Genomic DNA, 22,168 nt, shown 5'->3' with positions numbered 1-22,168 from the left:
GTCGAGTTTCACTCTGTGTGCATATGTCACCTTCTTCTACGGAACTCATTTAAGTTAAACCGTTTACGTCTCAAATTTTATTTTCTATTTATTTTATGGATATATAATATATCATACATACATACATATACGTGACGCTTTTATTCCCTGTATGGTAGCAGAGACAAAGTAGCGCCATACGCTTCTATTCTGACATAGTTCTCTCGCTTCATCCCACATTCATCACTCTCTTCAACATGCTCGACGCTTTCGGGTAACTTCTAACCTATATAGCCTCTCATTCAATATGCCGCCGATCTGGTCGTGTAACGTTTTACGAGGATTAAATAATAAACTAATGCCCCAGTCATATCTTCTGCAAATGTAGAAAATCACACAGTAACGGAATCATGTTTGTATGTATGTAAACTCTTTATTGCACATAAAAATAAAAATACAAAATACACAGAGAGGGAAAAAAGGCGAGCTATTGATCTAGAGCGTGATGCGATGTAAAATCTAGGTAAAGAAAGTAGTGTCGCCGTTCAACCCGTCACTTTCTGTAGGCACATCGCCAATATTGGAACCATCGCCTACAAGGAACTGACGCCTATAGAAATTTCTGATACCGAAACGGTTACTCTAACTCTAATTATGTCGCAAGTATCGTCTCGAACGCAGGCTCGATGACTTCCAGCCACCTGAACAAGCCGGGTTCAAAAAAGGCTTATAGTACCGTAGACCGGCGGCAAGTCATACAGAATACCGAGAGTATAACTTGCCACTATGTCTAGCGTTTGTGGATTACGAGAAAGCCTTTAAATCGGTCGAAACGTGAGCGGTGCTTGAGTTTCTCCAGCGATACCGTTGACTTTTGGTATATTCGAAGTGTTAAAGTGTTTTGTATAACAACGCCACTATGTCGGTCCGAGTACACGAACAGAATTCGAATGCGATTCCTTGAAAACAGGCGTAAGATACGTAGATGTCATATCTCTGAAACTGTTTACTGCCGCTTTCGAAGACGCCTTCAAGCTTCTGGAATGGAAAGGACTAGGCATCTCATCGGCGAATACATCACTCACCTTCGGTTTGCCGACGATATCGTGGTTATGGCAAAGTCGATGGAAGAACTCAGTACGCTACTCGAAAACCTCAATCGAGTGTCAAGATGTCTACTCCTATTTTGTTGAGAATTCGGTTCTTGAAGTTGTTTACGCATATGTATACATAGGAAAAACCGTCAAATTAGGTAAGTTCAACTTCGAGAAGATTGACCAATCGTCGAATCCAACACAGATGGGCACCGTTTGGAAAACTCAGCAATGTCTTTTCGTTCAAAATTCCTCAGTGCCTTAAGACGAAAGTCTTTTTAAACCAATGTGTGTTGCCAGTGATGACAATGGATCGGAGACGTGGTGCTTCACTATAGCCCTTATAAATAGGCTCAGAGTTGCTCAGCGAGCTATGGAGAGAGCTATGCTCGGATTTCTCTACGAGATCGAATTAGAAATGAGGAGATATGTAGAAGAACAAGGGTCACCATTATCGACATGGCCAAACAAATTAGCTCGTTGAAGTCGTGGCAATAGGCAGGCCATATAGGATGGAGAACGTATGGCTGTTGGGGCCGAAAAGTTCCAACGAGATGGAAGGATGACCTAGTTAAAGCGGCGGGTTCGCGGTGGATGCAACTAGAGGGCTATGGGGGAGCCTATGTCCAAGAGTGGACATCCTGCGGATGTGATGATCACGATGATGATGAAATACATTACTTTAAAACTTTTTATATAATTTTCATGTGCGATCATAACAAACAAGCACAAGGAACAAGTGTCATATTGTGAGTACCTAATGGGCAATGTCGTTTGTAATAAGCATTAATTATTATTTATTTCGTCATTGCGAATAATCACGTACAGTCGAGTTCATAAACATGTGAGCAAAAATTTGATAAAAAATATCCAACGATACCCCACACAACGAGGCTGGATGAGAGAAAAAAAAATCACCCCCACTTACGTCTATAGGAGGTACTCTAAAAAAAAATTTTTTAAGTTTTTATTGTACCATTTTGTCGGCATAGTTGGGACTAGGTCAATTGGTGTGAAGTGTCCCCATGATACTTATTTATTTTATTTATTTAATTATTATATATTTACCGATGATCGTACGATGTTATCTCAGGTTTACAAACTGCATAGCAAATGAAGCCTGATGATTGGACAAGGTCCACTGTCTGATTAGGCATTCCTTGTGATTCCATCACTTGCTTATTGATGAATTCATCAAAAGCTGGTGCTTGGAGTGCTATTAACGTAAGGAGGTCTGACCTAAATTCATGACTTGGGGCAAGCGATGACACCCGGTATAGATGTTTTGAGGCCCCGTTGGTATATATAAACGAGTCATAGGCTTCGCAAACTTAGCTTAGACCATTTCTCAAAGGAGCTTTCATGTTTTTTCATTTATTTACGTTACACGACTATCTTTGGGTCACTGACTTACATTTGTGCTAATTTGCAACTCAATCGGTTCAGTAGTTTCGAACCAAATTGCTGTGTTAAACGACGGACGGACAGATAAAGAACATGCGAGTGACCCTATAATTAGGGTTCCGTTTTTTTCCTTTTGAGGTACTGAAAATTCAAAATGTTTATACACACCTTGTCGTCGATGAGAACCTTAAACTTAACTTGGCATACAGTTACTGGATGGAAACCACGTTTTTAGCTTTGATGGATGGATGTTATGAGGTAGGTACAGTCAACGACAGATGTATCGATATGGCCAAAGTTATATAATAAATATACACGACCTCAGCGTTAAGATAGTAAAGTCGTATACACATATTTTAGTAACTTTGGCGGATTATCGATCTCTTATTTGTCATAGACTGTTTACATGTATATCTCAAAGAAGATTAAGAATTAAGATGACGATAACTTAGGAGGTATCATAATGAAGTGAGCATCAGTTTTCACATCGTTTTCTTATGTCTCACTAAGATGATGATTTGGTTATTAAGTTGCTGTAGCTCTGGAGGTACCTACCGCTGTCAAAACCAGGTGCGGATCCAGACCTCAAAAAAGGTTGTGGTCACAGCCACCCGAAAATCAGAAAACTGCACGATGATTCATTGTGATTTTTTAAATTTTATAAGGCATAGCGTTTATTATCTTCAGCCTATCAATCTCAATAGACCCTGAAAGTGTGTCATCGTCATAAGTCTAAAGGTTGTGAGGATGCCTATCGTGCCCACAACGGTGGATCCGCCCTTGGTCAAAACTACTCTACAAAAAAAAAAACCGGCCAATAGCGTGTCGGACATGCCCAAAATAGGGTTCCGTAGCCATTACGAAAAAATCAAGTATTTTTCTAAGGATTTCGTATTTTATACGGAATCTTCCAAGTTTAGGTATATTAACCTTAGGCTGCTATTTAAGAGTAAAAACTACTAATAATTCTCAACCTTTCAAGGAAAATTATAACGGCTAAGTTTCTGTTATAGTTTTCCTTGAAAGTTTGATAAACTTACCATCCTGATTTTTTTCAATTTTTTCCACTTTTTTTATTTTAGAAACCGGACGCTCGATTTTAATGAAAAATTGCACTTTAAAGTTGAATATTTCGCAAAAAAATCAATGCATCGAAAAATCGTCTTAGAAAACCCCTAATGGTTTTAAAAGACATATCCAATGATAGGTACCCACACTATAGGGTTGGATGAGAAAAAAAAATTACCCCCACTTTACGTCTATGGGAGGTAAGCTAAAAAAAATATTTTTGATATTTTTTATTGTACCATTTTGTTGGCATAGTTTACATATATATCCGTGCAAACCGACAGACCGATAGACCTACAGACAGACAGACATGGCGAAACTATAAGGGTTTCGTTTTTGCCATTATGGCTCCGGAACCCTAAAAAGATGGGAAACGTCAGGCATTAAGCACCGAGCTAGCCGCACGCATATCTGAGTTGATAACCTTGATGATTGGATATAGCCGTGATGAGGTTATATTAGTTACCGTAGCTCTAGAGGTGCCGCTGTCCAGGCTGCTCTGCGAGGATATGGAAGGCGTACGGGCCAGACGGGCGTGAGGCAGTGAACTGGCTGCGCGCGTTTCTGAACTAAACGGCTGTACCCGGCATTGCTCCTTTGAGATCAGCATTTCCTGTGGAAAAAAGGTTTAATAAGCTAAAAGATTTACGAGTACACAAAAACGTTGGTTTTCTATATTTCTGTGTAAAATGTATCCATGATACAAAGTGGTTTTTCTTATGTTAGACGGACAACAAAGCGGTCCTATAAAGACTACATTTTTTTTTCTTTTGATGTACGGAAGCTTAAAAATAGTTTTAGAATAGAATTCATTGGATGAATGTACTTAAATTGTATTTAGTCTATAGCTATTCTGTGATTTAGTTATCATTTACCAGTCAGGCAGAGCTTTCGGAAACGTCCGAATTTATCTCGCATGCTCATGTAGGTATGTGGATGATGCAGCATCGGCTTCAGACTTTATTTAGCTAAAACAATAAAGCTATTATGCAGAAAATATTGTTAGCGAGCTACAACAAACACCTACACAGTTATATTGTAAAATAATAATGCCCTTAGGTCCCGGTTTGGCGAAGTTGACTGTGCGGTCTGACCTTTTGAACTTTGCGTTCGTTGTTTCGTAACAAATCCAAAATGACACCCGAGTTACAATATTTCACCTTTGAACCGTGGTAATATCATTAGTACTTCGGGAATTAGGGCTGAGTTTAAAAAATAATGTGAATAATTCAAAAATGATATAAATCTGTGTAATATTGCTATAAAAGCACCTACATCTAAGATAAATTGTTCGCAGTTGTGAAAATTAACTAAAGCGGTCATTTTCCTTCCGTATTCTTTTCGTAATACTAAAAAAAATGAATCTGTGCATGCACGCTGCAAGCACTTTTTTAAGTGTATAAGGACTCAGATAGAAAAACTTAGTAAATATTATTTAGATATTTATATTATACAAGTGTCACTATTTTAGCAAGTAAATATAAACACAAACGTGTATATAAATAATATAATCACGGTCGCTTGTACAGTCGAATGCAAAAATATATATACAGCCGTAGCGTCAAAATATGAATAGATATCAACCTTATGTCAAAGTCAAAGTCAAAGTCAAAATATTTTATTCAATTTAGGCTATAACAAGCACTTATGAATGTAAAAAAATCTACCCCGGTTCGGCAAAACCTGGGGCTGAGAAGAATCCGGCAGAAACTAAACGAGGTATATATTTTTTTAAAACAGATTTACAATATTATTAAATGATATGTAGACATCACAAGTATTTAACACAACTTATTTTTAACACAGTAGGTTCGCTATTTGAAGGGATCGCTAATGCGGATCAGAATTATTTCCAAATATCCCTGTCCATGATATAATCATTAACTTTATAATACGCCTTTGATATTAATGTCTTCTTGACAATAGATCTAATTTTGTATCCGTTTCATTTATAATATTTTTGGAATTTATTATAAAAACGTATTGCAATTTCCCAGAAAAGATTTTGGTTTTAGCCAGTCTGTAAGATGGAACTTTAAGCTTCCTGTGTTTCTAGTAAGCCTTTGGCTTATCGACGTTAGTGGGAAATCACATATTTTCTTCCTAACATACATTGATTATTTCAAAAACATAAAGCGACGGCAGGGTTAGGATATCTGTTTCCTTAAAAAAGATCTTAAAGATTCACGCGTCTTCAAATTATAAATTGCTCTAATTGCTCTCTTTTGTAAGATAAAAATTTACTCAATGTCTGCAGCAGATCCCCATAAATAAGGCCGTACGAAATAATGCTATTAAAGTAAGCAAAATACACCAACCGTGCCGTCGCCACATCGGTTAGCTGCCGTATATTCCAACTGCAAAGCAGCAGAGCTCAATCTACCGCGATTGCTGTGACGTGAGGTCCCACTGTAGTTTAGAATCGAGCGTTATTCCTAAAAATACTGTTGATTTTACAAAATTTCAATAGTTCGACCATGAATTCGAGCTAATGAATTTATCAACGAGAATTTAAACCAATTTAGTTAGGAAATCCTACTAATAGTACAAATTATTGGCACTACCTATGCGGATATCACGGAAAACGTAAACTAAAGAACATAATTATTTGTATTTTTAAAGTATTAACCTTAGCGGTCCCCAACACCACGATGCTTAGATAAAAAAAATATTACTAGGTACTTATACTAAATTAACCAAGGCTAATTTTGCGGGAAATCAGTATAGTCCCCGCGGGATAGGGATAAAAGAATTCTTCGCAGATGAAGTCGCGGGCAACAGCTAGGTAGTGCATAATTATTTTTACATTTTAGTACTTATTCTTTTTTGGCGGCGCTTTTTGTCGGCGTTTATTTCGGGCGTTATTTATTATGCTTTTGATCGTACCTACTTTTATGCGAACGTCAAGGATAAGAAAGAATGATTTATTATTTAAGAGCAAAGAATCGTCGTAAACTACGTCGTGAATAAATTAACTTTCGAGGATGAGAAAATAAACAAGAAACTAAATGGTGCTAATCTGAATGCCGAAGTCCAGGACATGGTAAAATGGCATAATTTTGGAGATACCTATGACCAGCTGTGGTCTGATATACGTCGATAATACTGAATTACCTGACTAGTCTATACTTCTAGAGTCTACAGCTCATAATACTTACTTTCACGCGACGAGAAATCAAACTAGGGCAAAAGTGTGAGTGCTACTTACTTATTTACCTAAAAGGGAAGGATATAAAATGACATAAGGTGAGCGACGGGCCATACTTCGCCGCAGCGGATTTTCATAACTAGTCTAGAGCTACCGAGTAAAACTTTATCTATGTTTTTGTCCAATTTAATGCCGGCGTTTCATTGCGAGCGACAGGGAAGTTTGTGGGAACTGCGGTTAACTCACAAATGTTAACTGCATTTAAAATAGTAATTCACTGTTTCTAGTGAAAGCATTTTCAAGTGAAATTGAAATTACAAACTGAATATAGATGCACAGAAAAAACAAAATAAGACCATACTGGGAATCGAACAGGTCCTCGGTAATCCGTACGTGCTATACCGCTACACCACTGATGGTACCATACCGCGTTACCATCAGTGGTGAGCGTATAGCACGCGACGGATTACCGAGGACTGGTTTCGTTCCAGTGATGGTCTATTTTTCTGTTTTTCTTTGCATCATAATTTCAGTTTGTATTTTCATTTCGGTTTACGGGATGACCGTAAAAGTAAAAATTTGGAATTGAATAAAAATTACAAAAGTTCCAAAAAACAACATTTTTAAGTGCATTGCTACGTTTCCGACTTAATCGGAGTTCACAAAGGACTATTCTGTTGATAAATAATCGCACAAGGATAGGAAATTTTAAATCTTTGTGAATATGCTTTGTTTATTGCTGGACATATTCATACCCGTAGACGTCATTTATTGTATAAAAGGATAATTGGTTAATTATATTGTTTCCAAAACGTTTTTAGGTAAAAAGCTAGAAGGTGATGTATTTGTTTTCGTAAGTTCATCGAGAACTTCGACAATTGTGGTCTGATTCGAAAGATAATTAACCTTTTAATTACCTGAGACATTAACTGCTTTACAAGCTTTTATTTATTTGTTTATTTCCAGAATAATACAGATCCAAGCAAAAAGTTGGTACCTAATAAGGTATAATAAAATTAAATAAGCTAAAATGGACCCTGCGGCATTGTACCAAAGATGCTGGCAGCATTTCCCCGCTGGATCGCAAGACTGATGCGTTGAGCGAGGAAACTGCCTGCTCTTTGGTCTCCTGTGATATCTCTGAGTCTCTTTGATAGACCTTTGAAGAGACCCAGAACGCCAGGGCCCCACGGACCAAGAAAGATTATTTTTGACGGCACGTTCTTCAGGTGATGCAGATGTTTATGGGCGGTGATGATCTCTTACCATCAGGATACCCACTTGCTCGTTTGCCATCCAGTCGAATAAAAAAAAGTCACTGTTTTTTTTCTTTAGCCTAATAGCTGGCACACTTATGGAATGGTCAATGCCTCTTTTTCTTTTCCACCCATCTCTATCTTTCTCAAAGTGTTACCAATTTCGGTCAAACATTCCTTACCGTTTCACCATCTCTTTTTTTACCGACTTCAAAAAAAGGAGGAGGTTATCAATTCGGTTGTATTTGTTTTTTTAATGTTTGTTACCTCAGAACTCCGTCATTTATGAACCGATTTGATTTTTTTTAATTGCGTTCGTCTAGGAATGTCTTCAATTAGATCCCATAAGTACCAAATCAGGATCTGATGATTGGATCTTAAGGAAATCGAGGGAACTCTTCAAATGTTTTAGGGACACCTATAGTAAATTGGATATATTTAGTAGTAACTCGTGTATTTGCTATTGTAAATCATCATTTGGTGAAGTGGAACTGATGATGAAGACCACAGTTGACCATCGAAGTTACTACTCAATAACAAGTATTTCACGGGTTGAATTTTAATTACTTTGACACAGTTGCTAAGCAATTTATGCTCCTCGTAATGCATATTAAAACGGGTGGTGATCCGAAGCACCAGGACTCCTCAATAATGAACGTCTGCATCGGAAAAAGCAATCTTTCGTAAATCGTGACGAGCAGTTGATATTAAACTATTGTATCTTAGATTATTTACACCACAAAGCGTAAAAAAAAAACTTTCGGGTATTGACGATGACACGCGATCGTGATATGCGGTTCTGTTCTGTTATCAACTTGCAAAACTTTTCAGTTACCGTAAAAGGTTATGTAAAGAATAACCATCAGTACAAAATAAACCTTACTGTAATAATATTTCGCTTCTTTTTTTCTAATTTTAACACAATATGCCTATTTTTCATGATACAAATAAAACAAAATCAGCAGTTTTAAATTCTTCCATCGTTAATTTAAATAGAGAACACCTCGCTTTAACACACTACTTTTATTTGGAAGTATTATAGAGCTGTTGTTATACTGTATCTAGTTCTCTTGGGTATGTCAAATGAATTTTTTTGGTCTGCTTTCGTTTAATATTTTTTAATGTATATTTCGAAATCTCCGTTGCTTCTATAACTCGGTCTTGAACCTTATTAAAATATTAAGGATTTATATATAATTGTAAAGTTGAAATTAAATGCAACCGCATATATAAATAATTTAATCTCAATAATTAATTTCACCTACAGATATTTGGTTGAAACTGTTTTGTAGTAGAAAAGTTCATATTATAGTGGCAATACTTCAGGTTTTAACAACATTTGGATACTATTAATCTCATAATTTGCGTACTATATACTATTTATGTATAAATATTTTTGATATGCACATAGAAATATTGACAACAAATTACTGCAGAAGGTGAAACCGGAGCGTTGGAGCTCGTGTATTGATCATGTGATTAAAATAGAAGACAGAATGATGCAGGTAGATGATTTAATTGATGATGTGAGTGAACCCTTTATAATTAATACGGATGAGGATGAACTAAATTGTTCGGAAAATGAAGATTGAATAAATATTCATATCACCATTATTGTTGTTTTTATTACTAATACATAGTTCATAACTCCTTAGTCGCAGTGTAAAAAATAGTTTGTATGTGTGTCAGTCAAACTCGTAAAAATGGCTTAATCGATTGTAATACATTTTGGCACATGGATAGTTCAAAACCAAGGTATTCATGTGCAACACACATTGTACACAATACGGTATGCGTAGCGTAGGTATATAGAAAACATCGAAAACTTGGGATAATCTTTACACTTAAATAACAACAAAATATTATTATGACTATTTTTTATTGATGTGCATGGGTTGGTTACATCTGGAACGTTACAATGACAATGACACCTGCGACAGTGACGTTCGGCCATCTTTGGTAACTTTTTTGGAATCTATACCGGGTGTGGCCTGTAATATGAGCAAATAATTAAAACATATATCATACTCGTCAAACTGAACAACAATAGTTCAGCGACTTTTAAAAATAATTTGAAATTGGGTTCTCGACGGGGAACGATAAAGTTTTCATTACTTTCGTAAATCTTACTAAAGAATTTAGTTTCACTTCCTACTTACTTTTTATAAAAGATTTTAGTGTGAATTGTTTGTCTAGGCCTAGTTCATTTAGTATATTTTTTCCAATAAAATAATAATTCGGGCACAGTTTAAGCAACATAATATAGCAGTTTAAAGTTTAATGCAGAACTCAAATACATAAAAGAAAAGAAATATCATGCAATGCATGCTAAAAGTAGGTACGAGGCTCCCATATGGCTAAAAATCTATGTATATTTTCTTAACTCAGTCAGTATGAAAAGTATTAGCTCATTAGCTCATTTTAGATATTATGATTGCAAAGATAATCAAGTTTTTACTGATAAGTAAGTACCTACTCCAATTTACTGAAACCTAATAAAAGAAAAAAAAGTTATCATAGGTATTTTTTTTAGACTTTTATGTATTTCACTTTAATATCTTTTCCAAAGTTTAAATAGCTTAAAAAACTTTAACCTGGACAAAAAGTGCTACAAATACAACTGAGAACTTACAATCGAAACACTTAAGTAAAACTAAAACTTTGTAATCGACCGTCTCATCTATTATTAATAATGGATTCATTAAACCACAGCTTTAGCTGTTTCCGAAGTTTGTAACTGATCTAATTTGGCCGTAAATCAATAACGCTTTGTAATATATCCACCAGCTCGTACGATATATCCGTAAGTTTATAATTCATGCCAATGCCATTACCTAAAATTTTCTGACCGCGCGGCACTTTCAAATATTTATCAGGAATCTAGTTAGTTCCTAGATATACGGAATCCCATTTCTACAGACTCCCATTCTCATTTGTACAGGTTTCCATTTTTACATATTCCCTTTTTATAGATTCCTAATTTTAAAAAAAGTTCTAGTGATTCTCAGTGCTTCGCTTTCGCTTAAAAAGTTAAAAAGATTGCAGGCGCGCTAGCTCAGTCACAATTTTTTCTTAAATAGTTAAAAAGGCCATGGAAATGTTGGCACAAGTCGTATACAGCGAAGTCTAATGGCCGGTATCAGATATTTTGTTGGAACTCAGGGCTTTTTTTATTGGATCTGAAACAGCTTGTGGTATTTTCGGTAGAAAAATACACCTGCAGTTTATTTAAAATGAAAAAAAGGCGGGAAAGCATAAGAAAATATTGGAATAAAATCAAATGTTGTAATATATTTTGAGAAAAAGTTTATTCTATTTCAGAATTATTCACCATTTTTGAGAAAAGATTTATATTAGTCTCGGCTGGAATAGCAATAGCTGGCTTCGTATTAGTTAAACGGACTGGCAAGCTCGTCCGTTTAATACTCATACTCAGCCAGCAATTGCCTACTTCCAGGCCACGACAATAATCTACTATTTATGTAGCCTCAGTGATGACAAGCATGATAATGGATGTGGACCTACGCCAATGCGAGGTGTTACAACCGAAGATATCTTAACTCACGCTCTTCATAGCAAATGAAAATGCGAGATCCACGTCACTGGTACCTACATACCCGTAGGTTTACGCCCAGAAAGAGTAGAAATCCAATTTTTGACGTAAAATGCTAGAACAGGGCAACAAGCTGTAAAATAGGTCTCTACCTAGTTCGGACTCCGTCCTTTGTAAAAGGTAGAGAGAGTAAGTTGAGACAGACAATGAACAGTAGTGTATTTGTAAGAAGTTACTGGTGTTACTGTACTTTTGTGAAGTGGAAATAAATATACTTATTTAAGTTATAATTTTATGCCAAAAATGTATGTTTATTAGTCTTTCATTCGCTTTCCACTGCTTTTTGTCCTTATCGACATTTTGACAAAAAATATTTTAATAAAAAAGTAAAATAAATATAATATAATAAAATATCTCAATTCCCAGACAATTTAATAGTCCATTATTATTATGGTAAAAAAAAAATTACGATTTTTTTTTCGTATTCTAAACGGATGTTTCAGATGATATTGAATAACCTCATTTCACTCGGACCTTACCCGTTTTCAGAACATTTATTTTATTACAGACCCGTATTATTATTATCAGTAACAAAATACCCGAATAAAGATGTTTTATCTTGGATGGCCTCGTAACCCTTAAACCATCATTTTGCTGTCCGATCTGTCTGACAAACCCTTTTTCTGTACAACGAACGTCTTAATCAATGTCAGTCAAGGAATCAAAATGAAATTAAAATTTAATACAAAGATATACATACGGTTAGGCTACGAACTCAATAAGGCTAAAGCCCAATTTTATTAACACCGCGAGCGCAGCGGACTCATTAATGACTTAGTTTAATCACAGAATAAATAATAGTACAGTCACCAGCACCAATATCGTCAGACAAAACAATGCGTGCATAAATATCTGATACGACTCTATTACTAGGCTCAGTAGGACGTGTCAGATATTTTTGCACGCTCCGCTGTGGCAGATATTAATGCAGGTGACTGTACAAGGTTTAACTTACATCGACCAACTTCATAGAGGTCCAGTGAAAATACTTTCATGCAGCCGATGGTTGTACGTTAAACTAAGTCATTAATGAGTCCACTGCGCTCGCGCTGGAAACCGGGTTTCTGACTGCATTTGTGCAAAATAAGCTTATCGATTGAAAAGCGAGCCATCTGTCGGCCTGCTTGAAAACTTCGTGCAACAAACAGTATGAAGAGTTGAAGACGCGGCATACAGCGCCATCTGTCGGGGCAGAATAAACAGCGGCGCGCCCCACCACCGCTCTCGTGGGGCTAGGCAGAGGGGCAATATGCGTGTTCTCGCGTGTATAAAAAGGAGTCGCCGAGCAAACGGCGCTTCTTCTGCACTCTGCGCTTCAGCCAAGACACTATTATAATTGGGTCTACTTAATTATTGTGAATATTAAATATAGTTAATAAAACGCTTCAGTTATTCTTGTGCTGTTGTATTTCTTGTAATAGCTCCGTTAACAATATTAGCAGATCTGGACAGTCGCTGCCGTCCTAACAGACCATTCGTGGTCCATATTGCAAAGTGACATTAAGCAGTAGGTACATATGGTCTGAATATGTAGGGTACTGTATCTTAGGTAGGTACAGTCACCAGCATTAATATCTGCCACAGCGGAGCGTGCAAAAATATCTGACACGCCCTCCCGGCCCTAGAAATAGAGTCGTATCAGATATTTATGCACACTTGTTGTGTCAGATATTGGTGCTGGTGACTGTACCTACTGCAGAAATTATTCATGCTGTCCCCTTCGTAACTCAGATTTGTTGCGCTGCAAGGAACTAGGATGCGAGTGCTTCAAGCACCGTTGAGTTGGGGTACGTATTATCACGTTGCTTGTAATATTCATAGTCGTAAGGAGCATTTATAATGTACTGGCTTTTGCCAGCGACTTTGTCTGATAAGAATTCCTTTATCGCTATCCCGCGAGAAGTATCCAATTTTCTGGGATAAAAACGGTTTTATAATGGGTGATCCAGACCAACTCTAAATCGTCAGTAAAAGTTACTGGCTCGTCCACAATCATATTTGAGTAAAATCCCCACACACCTTTAATTGCAGTGACCATGCACTTAGTAAGAGTTTGTGAGTAAGAGTTTGATAAGTACTTTTTTGTTTTCAATATTTTAAAAACAATACGTTATCTCACTAATAATGGTACGATATTGTAGTCAATTCAGTTGGGTAGGTCCTGCTCACGTCTCCCGAAACACCCTGTATTCTTCCCAGGATCTCAATTAAATTTGTTACGTAATAGATAGACAGAATCACGCATACTTTCCCATTTACTCGATAACTGGAATTGGATCAAAATGAACTTGCAAGATTTGACCCAACAAACAGGGCAAATTAAATTAATAGTTATAATATTATAATGCTTGTAAAAATGCGAGGCCCCTGGCTTAAAAATATTATTATACCTGTAGGTACCTACATATTCATTGTCCATGCTCACCCTGTACCGAAGTGCCACTTAATTAAAGTGCTCAAAAATGGGTTATTATATTACAGAGATTGTATTTCAGAAAGGATTACATTTCAGTTTTGAGTAGCATCATTTAGCAAAATGTATGTTCTTAAACAAAAAAGTTCAAGCATCAGTAGCACGAGCGGAGGAAAAGTGGACAGACAATCAAGCATAAAAATTTTTTTGAATTCCTTATTACGAGTATTAATTCTATAGAAGAAAAGCGTAATTTATTTATTACAATAAATTTCACAGCTTGTAAAAACCAAACCACTGTGAAATTAAATGAATGACGATTCTGTACAAAGAATAAAAAAAAGAAATAATACAATTTACATATGATTAAAAATGGGTAATTAAGTAATTAAGGTAATTTAAGAGTCCCTAGATAAGGTTTGGTACAGTCTTTATACGTACACTAGGACTTCCATGCGATTTGTCATCTCCGTAGCTGTCTGTGGAGTTGTGGCTCTGCCCACTGCTGGCACTCGAAGTTCTTTCTCTGGCAGCTCGAGCCCACGACTCCAGCCTCTTTTGCGCGGCCCACACCCCGGGCGGACCTAGACCACTCATCTTGAAGGCTAGTCTACACTTTTCTACACTTTAATAGTTCACTCATTGCATACTCCAAATAAGTTCCGAGTGTTTAAAGATTCCACGTTGTTTTAAGTCAATGTACACTTCATTGTCTCTTATATATTTGAAACTGGAAAAAAGTGGTTAAATTAGCTTATAAGACGCATTGAAACAAGAATTTTTGATGCCAGTAGAAATATAATGTGGCGTCGATTGTGTTTAGAAGAACATTAAAACAGTTTAAGTTCAAAGTTAACCGTCTATGGTCACTTAGTTAATCATTTGTGTCAGTTCTAGAACTCGCGAACGATAGCCAAAATATAAATAAAATATTTTATTTCAGAAGAAAGGGCACGAAGTGTTTTCAAATATTTACGACACGCTCAGAGATCTTACGCGAGTAAGCGCCGAGTCTTTTTGGGGCTTATTACTGACAGAATACGATTACTTAGTTTGATTTATTAGTTGCTTGTTGAGACGGGGTCGTAAACGATCGTCCTGGATGGACGCCCACGTAGTTGTAAAACCCCGCTACGACAGACACTGTGTGGGACGTTGTTTACTGAAGTAAGTACTAGATTAAATACGGCGGGAATTAAATCATTTTATGGTGCATTTGTTAAACATTTAACGCGACGCGAGGTAACGTCGGTTTTGAAGCATTAAACTGAGTGTGGGTCGTATTCACTAAACGAGTACCCATTAAACGACAGAGTTGCTAGAAGCGGGAATGTAAAACGTTACATAGTAGCTTTTAACGCGCGATATAAAGTTATATGGAGGCTTAGTGGAGTTGAATTTAAAATGCATTCTATTTTACCAGTTGCATATATAATTTTGAGCGACGGATCACCGAACGTAAGCCGTGCCGTGATCAAAGCCGTGGCGGGCGTACGACGTAGCGTACTCGATACATTGATTGATGATGGCTCACCGAAGCAGCTGTGAGCCTTCGTTATCGAGTTATGAAAACAAAACCGCAATTTCTCTACCACAATAGATTGCTGGCTGTCAGGGTTGCCAATTGCTTTGCGCGAGCTATTAATGGAAATTCAATCGATCCCACGTTGGGCGCCAAAATTAAAATCATCGCCGTGTTAATCCAATTATCTTGGAGGCTGTTAATATTTTAACGCGGCGCAATAAAACGCCGCTCTGTCACATATATCTGTCCGGGCGAGCGTTTCACGTGTAATCGACCACGTACGCAGTTCACGTGCGCAATTTATGTGCATTAATAAAACATTTTATTTAGAAACACCTGAAATGTTAGAGCTAGAGAAACGCGGTGTGTCGTATCGTATGTCAAAAAGGCCCGCTTTATAAGAAATGTAAGAAGTCGGGGCGTGGGTAAGCTGAGTCAGGATTATGGGCTAACTGTTGCGTCTAAAGTGTTCCCTTGGTGACATTATCTCCGCAAGATTGCCTATTTATTCAAATGAACATTTCTCAAGCTTCTTAGGACCGCGTTACAGTGTAAAAAGTCAATTAAGCAAATTCGTTCTCAAACTCAGTGTTACTGCGATTAAAAAACTTAATTTTGCCCTAATAAACTTCAGGCTAAACACATGCCGTAACGGAACGTATGTTATATACGATTTAATTATTACTTTCCGGAGAGTTTATTTAATTTTAAGATACTTAAAGCACATCTCGTTACATTCATTTGCTGTTAATTCCTTTTAATATTAATGATGATTCGCGCAGGGGATGCGGGTCGACAAAATATTCAGCGCTTCTGTATAATGGAATTTGAAAGTAGCTCAACTATCGTTTTAAAACACTCACTCACTATGAACACGTTAGTAGTTTTAGTTAAAAGTTAACCGTCTGTGATCACTTAATCATAGGGTCAGCTCAGGAACTCGCGAGAGATCGCCATAGTTAATATACTTAAAAGGTTATTGAGCACTGAATGGAAGAAATCGGTGGGGCGGGGTAGCACAAACTAATAGTCATTTACGCACTCGACACGATAATTATTTATAGGGGCGTGATATGATTATATTTTTATCAGCGTGACGTTATGAGGAGCGGTCGGCGCGGCGACTCGCGCACACTGCCTCCGCCCGGGTCGGTGTTGCCACCTCCCTCGGCAGCCTTACCCCGGCATCTGTATCGGTCTGTAACTAGTTTCAAATGTATTCAGCCGTGTAATCGGGATTTTCGGGTCAACTGACATAAAGTGTTAGTAGATAGATAACATCTAATTACGGTTTAATCGTCAACCCGTCATTGAGGATTCGCGAAATTTGCGAATTTACGTGTATCTGTGTTATTGAATGTTTGTTTGGAATTCTGTGGTTTGTGGTATGCAAATTTTATTCATGCAAAGGTTTTTATACCTGAGAGCAACAACCATTGTGAATGACAATTATTTAATTTAACTTTACTATATTTTATTTATTTTCCAATAAAAAATTACAGCATTATAGTAAAACCAATGCGCTGTAAAATTCAAATTATACAAAAAACACAAAAAAGTCATTAAAAAAATATATATTAACGCTTTTCATCTATGTTAATTAAGATTTTAGGTTAAGAGTCCCATGTTGGGCGCCAACGAAGCTTGAAAGCGATTCTTAATTCTGTTTACAAAGAATTTACCCGTGAATTTGGCAGAATCGAGAAGCTGACAACTTCATGAGCGATGGCGCATTTGGCCGCGTCACTTTCTCTGAGGGTAAGCAACAGGTAAGGAAGGTCACGTCTTGGGAGCTTGGATCACGTAGTTTTTCAGCAAGGACGGGGTTAATTGCTAGAGGGCTAGAGTAGTTGATTTCAGTAGTAACAGAAATCACTGAAGGGTAATTTTAAAGAGAAATGAGGCCTTTTTCATAAGTTTAAGCCGTTAACTTTGTTGTTGATGTAATTTAATATTCTATTTTGAAAACAACTGAAGTCGTTATGGAAGTAGTACGGATTTTGTTTGTTTGGAAAGTAACTGATCAAATTACAGAAGCTTTACTTTTAATTTAATCATGCTAGATAATGTTTATTTTGCTTCCTAACTTTACGAGTTCTAGAAGATGCAGATTTGTTAAATAGTTTATTGAATCAGGCGTTACTTTGCGGAGGTGTATATCACTGAACTATAAATAATTACTTTGCTCACCCGCGACCTTATGATATGCTATGTTTACACAACACATTTATGTTGAACCCAAAACGCGTCAGTATGCGTGGATGTGGCGATATCTGGGTTTATGTGTGTTCTTACAGTGTGGAGGTGGAGGGCTGTATTAACACACATTTGTTGCATAGACAAACTTAGTTTCATATAGTCGCAGATGAGCCAAGTTATTGTTTATAGGTCGCAAATTTGTTGACCAAGTCCGAAACTAGAAACAATTTGTTACATTTATTTTATTCACAACGAGAAGTTTTTTTGTATAATTTCAGTTTCCTTTAGCAGTCGTTTATTTTTAAAAATCACGTCGTCGCCGCGAGGCATTGTTACGAACGAAATGTTTCTTATAATGACCGTCAGTCGTAGGTACACCAAAAATCTAAATGTACAAGAGTTGAGTTAAATTATAGGTACAGTGCGATTACTTGGAGTTAACACTTGACAGCCCATCAGTCAATTTTCAACTTTGAGGTCATACAAATAAAATAGTTTTTACATAATCTGTAAACGTGGGTAGCGGTATACTAAAAATGGCTTTATTTGTATGACGTAAAAGTTGAAAATTGACTGATGGCACGCCCATCTGTCAAGTGTTAACTCCAAGTAATCGTACTGTATATAACATTTGTGATAAATCGGAAAAGACATTTAAGTAACTTTAAAATCAAAATGTATTTACATACTTCAAAGTACTAAATTCAAATGTATAGTTTTTTAAGGTCAGTCGAAAAAAACGTCACTGTGGGTGCTACTTTTTGACGTTTTTAGAATAGATAGATAAATTTACTTATTATATTAATTTTCTTAAAAGCTTCGCGTACGTGACATTAGTCATTACTCCTTACTCACACTGACCACCTTTCTTTGCAAGAAATAGGGTAAGTGTATTATTAAACTGTCACAAAATATCGATGTGTCACGGTTCCAAGGCAATTGAATGAGGCGATCGTGCATGTAAACAAAAAACAAACAAATACATACACTTTATACAATTTTTTACTTACAAAAAAATCGTACCTCAAAATCGAAAATTTGAGGTACAAATTTTGTTTCACGTTATTAATTTGAGATTTAAGATTTTTTCAACTTTGACTGAACTGCCTTTAAAAGTGATTCAGGTTTTTTATTATTGCCATTCAATGTGTATGTAATGTGTAATGTGTGTGTGTGTGTGTGTTTTTGTGTGGTGAGTGTTGTGTGTGAACGTGTATGTTTATACGTGTGTGTGTGTGTGTGTGTGTGTGTGTGTGTGTGTGTGTGTGTGTGTGTGTGTGTGTGTTTGTGTGTGTGTGTGTGTGTGTGTGTGTGTGTGTGTGTGTGTGTGTGTGTGTGTGTGTGTGTGTGTTATTATTATTTTCATTTTCTAAAAGGAGTGCTGACTATGTAGGTTTTCTGTTTCGTTATACGACAGTGTTATCATTATCAACCACTCATTCACCACGCATTTCAAATGATGTTCAGAACACTAATTTTGCAAGTAGGCTGCAAAGAGCTCTTGTACATGTATTTTTAGGATTCCGTGCCCTTAAAAGAAAAAACCCTTGTATTTTTATTACATTGCAACTAGAACACACTGAAAAAAAAAAACAAAAGGAAATGCTGGGCGCTGAGATCCCGGGTCTTTATCAAGCCGGGATGCGATGTGTAAACACTATGCTGTAAGGACACTAACCCAAAGTAACGGTATTTTTTATTTACGGTAATAATAAAATCTCCGATGTAATTTTTGGGAATCCCCGTGTTTTTTTTGTGAAATCCCGGAATTACACACGCTTCAAGGTCTAGGTGCGAAACCGCGGGTAAAAGTTACCTATAAACAATGTCACTCTTTTTAGCTCCGTAGCACAGGTCTCCGTGCAAACATAGACGAAATGAAGGAAATGAATTTCATTCGAATCGTGCCTTTGTTGGCACAAGTCGTTTCCTCCTGCTGTGTATACATATAGTTTGTGTTGCCTCAAGGGGCATAACTCGTTAAGTGGCTGACGGGAGGGCGTGGCATCGTATTGAAATTTGACGGATAAGCTCTTTCCTGCGTCGACAATTGGAAACGTTAATTTTCGATAAACCCCTATTCATTAGCGCTCCGTACCTCAAAAGGAAGAAACGGAACCCTTATAGGATCACTTTTTGTCCGTCTGTCCGTCTGTCTGTCTGTCTGTCTGTCAAGACCCTTTTTCTCAGGAACGCGTGGAGTTATCAAGCTGAAATTTATATCAAATACTGAGGTCTACTGTTCCTTGAAGCTGTGAAAAAATAAAACTTCTAAGCCAATGCAATCAAAAGATGCAGCCGTTTATGCTGCAAATTTTCGCAAACTCAGAATCTTGAAATTTGGTATGAAGGTACAACTTGTAACCAACCAATGGTCTGGGTCATCTGTCTATAATCACCAAAACTAGTCTGAAGTTCTTTGATTTTTTACTCGAAAAGCTATCTGTAAATATCATTTACCAATATAATGTGAACCGCGCAGTTCAACTCGCGTACATTTTTTTTCAAATACCTATCCAACGATACCCCAAAATATAGGGTGGAAGTGAAAAAAAAAATCTTCCCACATTTTACGTGTGCCCTAAATATTTTTTGTAAGTAGTTAATATTATAAGTAAATAGTAACACACCCATCATCCCAGCCTATAAACATCCCACTGCTGGGCACAGGCTTTATCTCAAAATGAGAGTACATGGGTCGTAGGTCCCACTTGAATCCAGTGCGGATGGGAAACTTCACACACACCACTGAATTGCTACGCAGGTTTAAACAGATTTCCTCACGATGTTTTCCGATTACTTAGCGATGTGAGCCCAGCCCAAGATCCTGTGCTTGAGAGGCCATAGGTTAAGCCACTAGACCACCATAGCTACTAAAATCCTACTTGTAGTATAAATGCGGTTTCCCTACGGGATCAAATCAGAAATGAGGATACGTAGAAGAACGAGAGTCACCGACCGAATGAGCTCGTTGAAGTGGCAAAGTGCAGGCCATATACCACGGAAAACAGATGGGCATTGAGGGCTGAAAAGAGAGAGAGAGAGAGAGAGAGAGAGAGAGAGAGAGAGAGAGAGAAACATCAAAAAGTTCTCTAGATGGGTGCAAATTTTAGACTATAAGATAAAACACAAAAATATTACAAGATATTAAGAACTGATAACACAAGCATAATGCTGTTGCGGCTTGCCGCAACATTATGCTAAGTGGGCCCCAATTTATACTAGTCGATTTTTTTATTATTATTTCTTCCTAACGTGTTTTTTCTGTGTATCGAACACAAAAAAAAAATGTCTCTCTCTCTCTCTCTCTTATAACAGTGATGAAACAGGTTCTAAGTTAGTTAACTTACTGGTATGTCATATGAGACAGGTGCGACAAGCAGTAGATTTAGGGCCTGTTTCACCACTTGTCGACTAACTATAAATGACGGATATCAGGTGATGCCGTCTCTGTTGGTTTTGTCCTCATAAACAAAGACGGCATTACTTTTATCTGACACTTAAAGTCGACAAGTGGTGAAACAGGCTCTTAATATCGTTAATGATAACGTTCGTAGGCAATTTCGCTACGCCGCTACGGCTACGGCGTAGCGGGCGGTACTATTAGCTACGAAACTTTGAGCCGCATAGAAAATAAAAGCTATATATTTTTTAACCTACTACAGAAAATTTAGTTATTAGTTACTTATTGTTAGTCTTACTAATATTATAAATACGAACGTGTGTACGTGTGTCTGTGTGTGTGTGTCTGGTTAGTTTGACTGATAGATACATAGATACAAATATGGAGACAATCTGAATTTCTAGTCGATACCTAATTAACGTTTCTTAAATCTTTACTCGCAGTTAGTGTTCAGCACAAAACACATATTTTATTTTAGATAATATATTTTTTTCTTAAAATAATTATCTATAAAACTTCCTTTCAGCGCCCACAAAACGTTCGCAAACTTCCAAACTAATCACCGCGCCAACAAGGAGTAATAAAATTAAAGAAAATAGGCACCGCCCGGAACTTTACCTATTACAATACATACTTACCCAGTTTAGGGCCGACACAGATTACACGTTTTTTTTTCAGTGCATAAAGCCTCATTTTTTAGGGTTCCGTAGTCAACTAGGAACCCTTATAGTTTCGCCATGTCTGTCCATCTGTCTGTCCGCGGGTAAGCTCAGAGACCGTTAGTACTAGGAAAGCTGTAATTTGACATGAATATAAACATCAGTCACCCGACAAAGTGGTACTTTAAAAAAAAATTAAAAAAAAAATTTAGGGAGGTTCCCGTAGACGAAAAGTGGGGTGATTTTTTTTCTCCACTAACCCTATATTGTGGGATATCGTTGTATAGGTCTTTTAAAACGATTGGGGGTTGCTAAGACAATTTTTCTATTCAGTGATCTGTTTGCGAAATATTCAACAAAAAATGTACTTACTGTAAAATTGCGATAAGTTTGTTTCAGCAAATGAT

General features: G+C 36.9%; 1 protein-coding gene across 1 annotated transcript in view; it reads right to left on the bottom strand.

The window, feature by feature from the left end:
* Positions 1-22,168, bottom strand: part of LOC141441598 (synaptotagmin-5-like) — a 125,926-nt gene that overhangs the window by 78,918 nt on the left and 24,840 nt on the right. The window contains exon 3 of the mRNA XM_074106387.1: positions 4,012-4,158. Within this exon, the coding sequence (XP_073962488.1) occupies positions 4,012-4,158 (147 nt within the window). The remainder of the gene's footprint in view (positions 1-4,011; positions 4,159-22,168) is intronic.

The sequence above is a fragment of the Choristoneura fumiferana genome, chromosome 2 (genome assembly GCF_025370935.1).
Source record: "Choristoneura fumiferana chromosome 2, NRCan_CFum_1, whole genome shotgun sequence".
NCBI lineage: Eukaryota > Metazoa > Arthropoda > Insecta > Lepidoptera > Tortricidae > Choristoneura > Choristoneura fumiferana.
The sequence above is the reverse complement of the archived record's forward strand: the minus strand, read 5'-3'. Positions and strand labels throughout refer to the sequence as shown.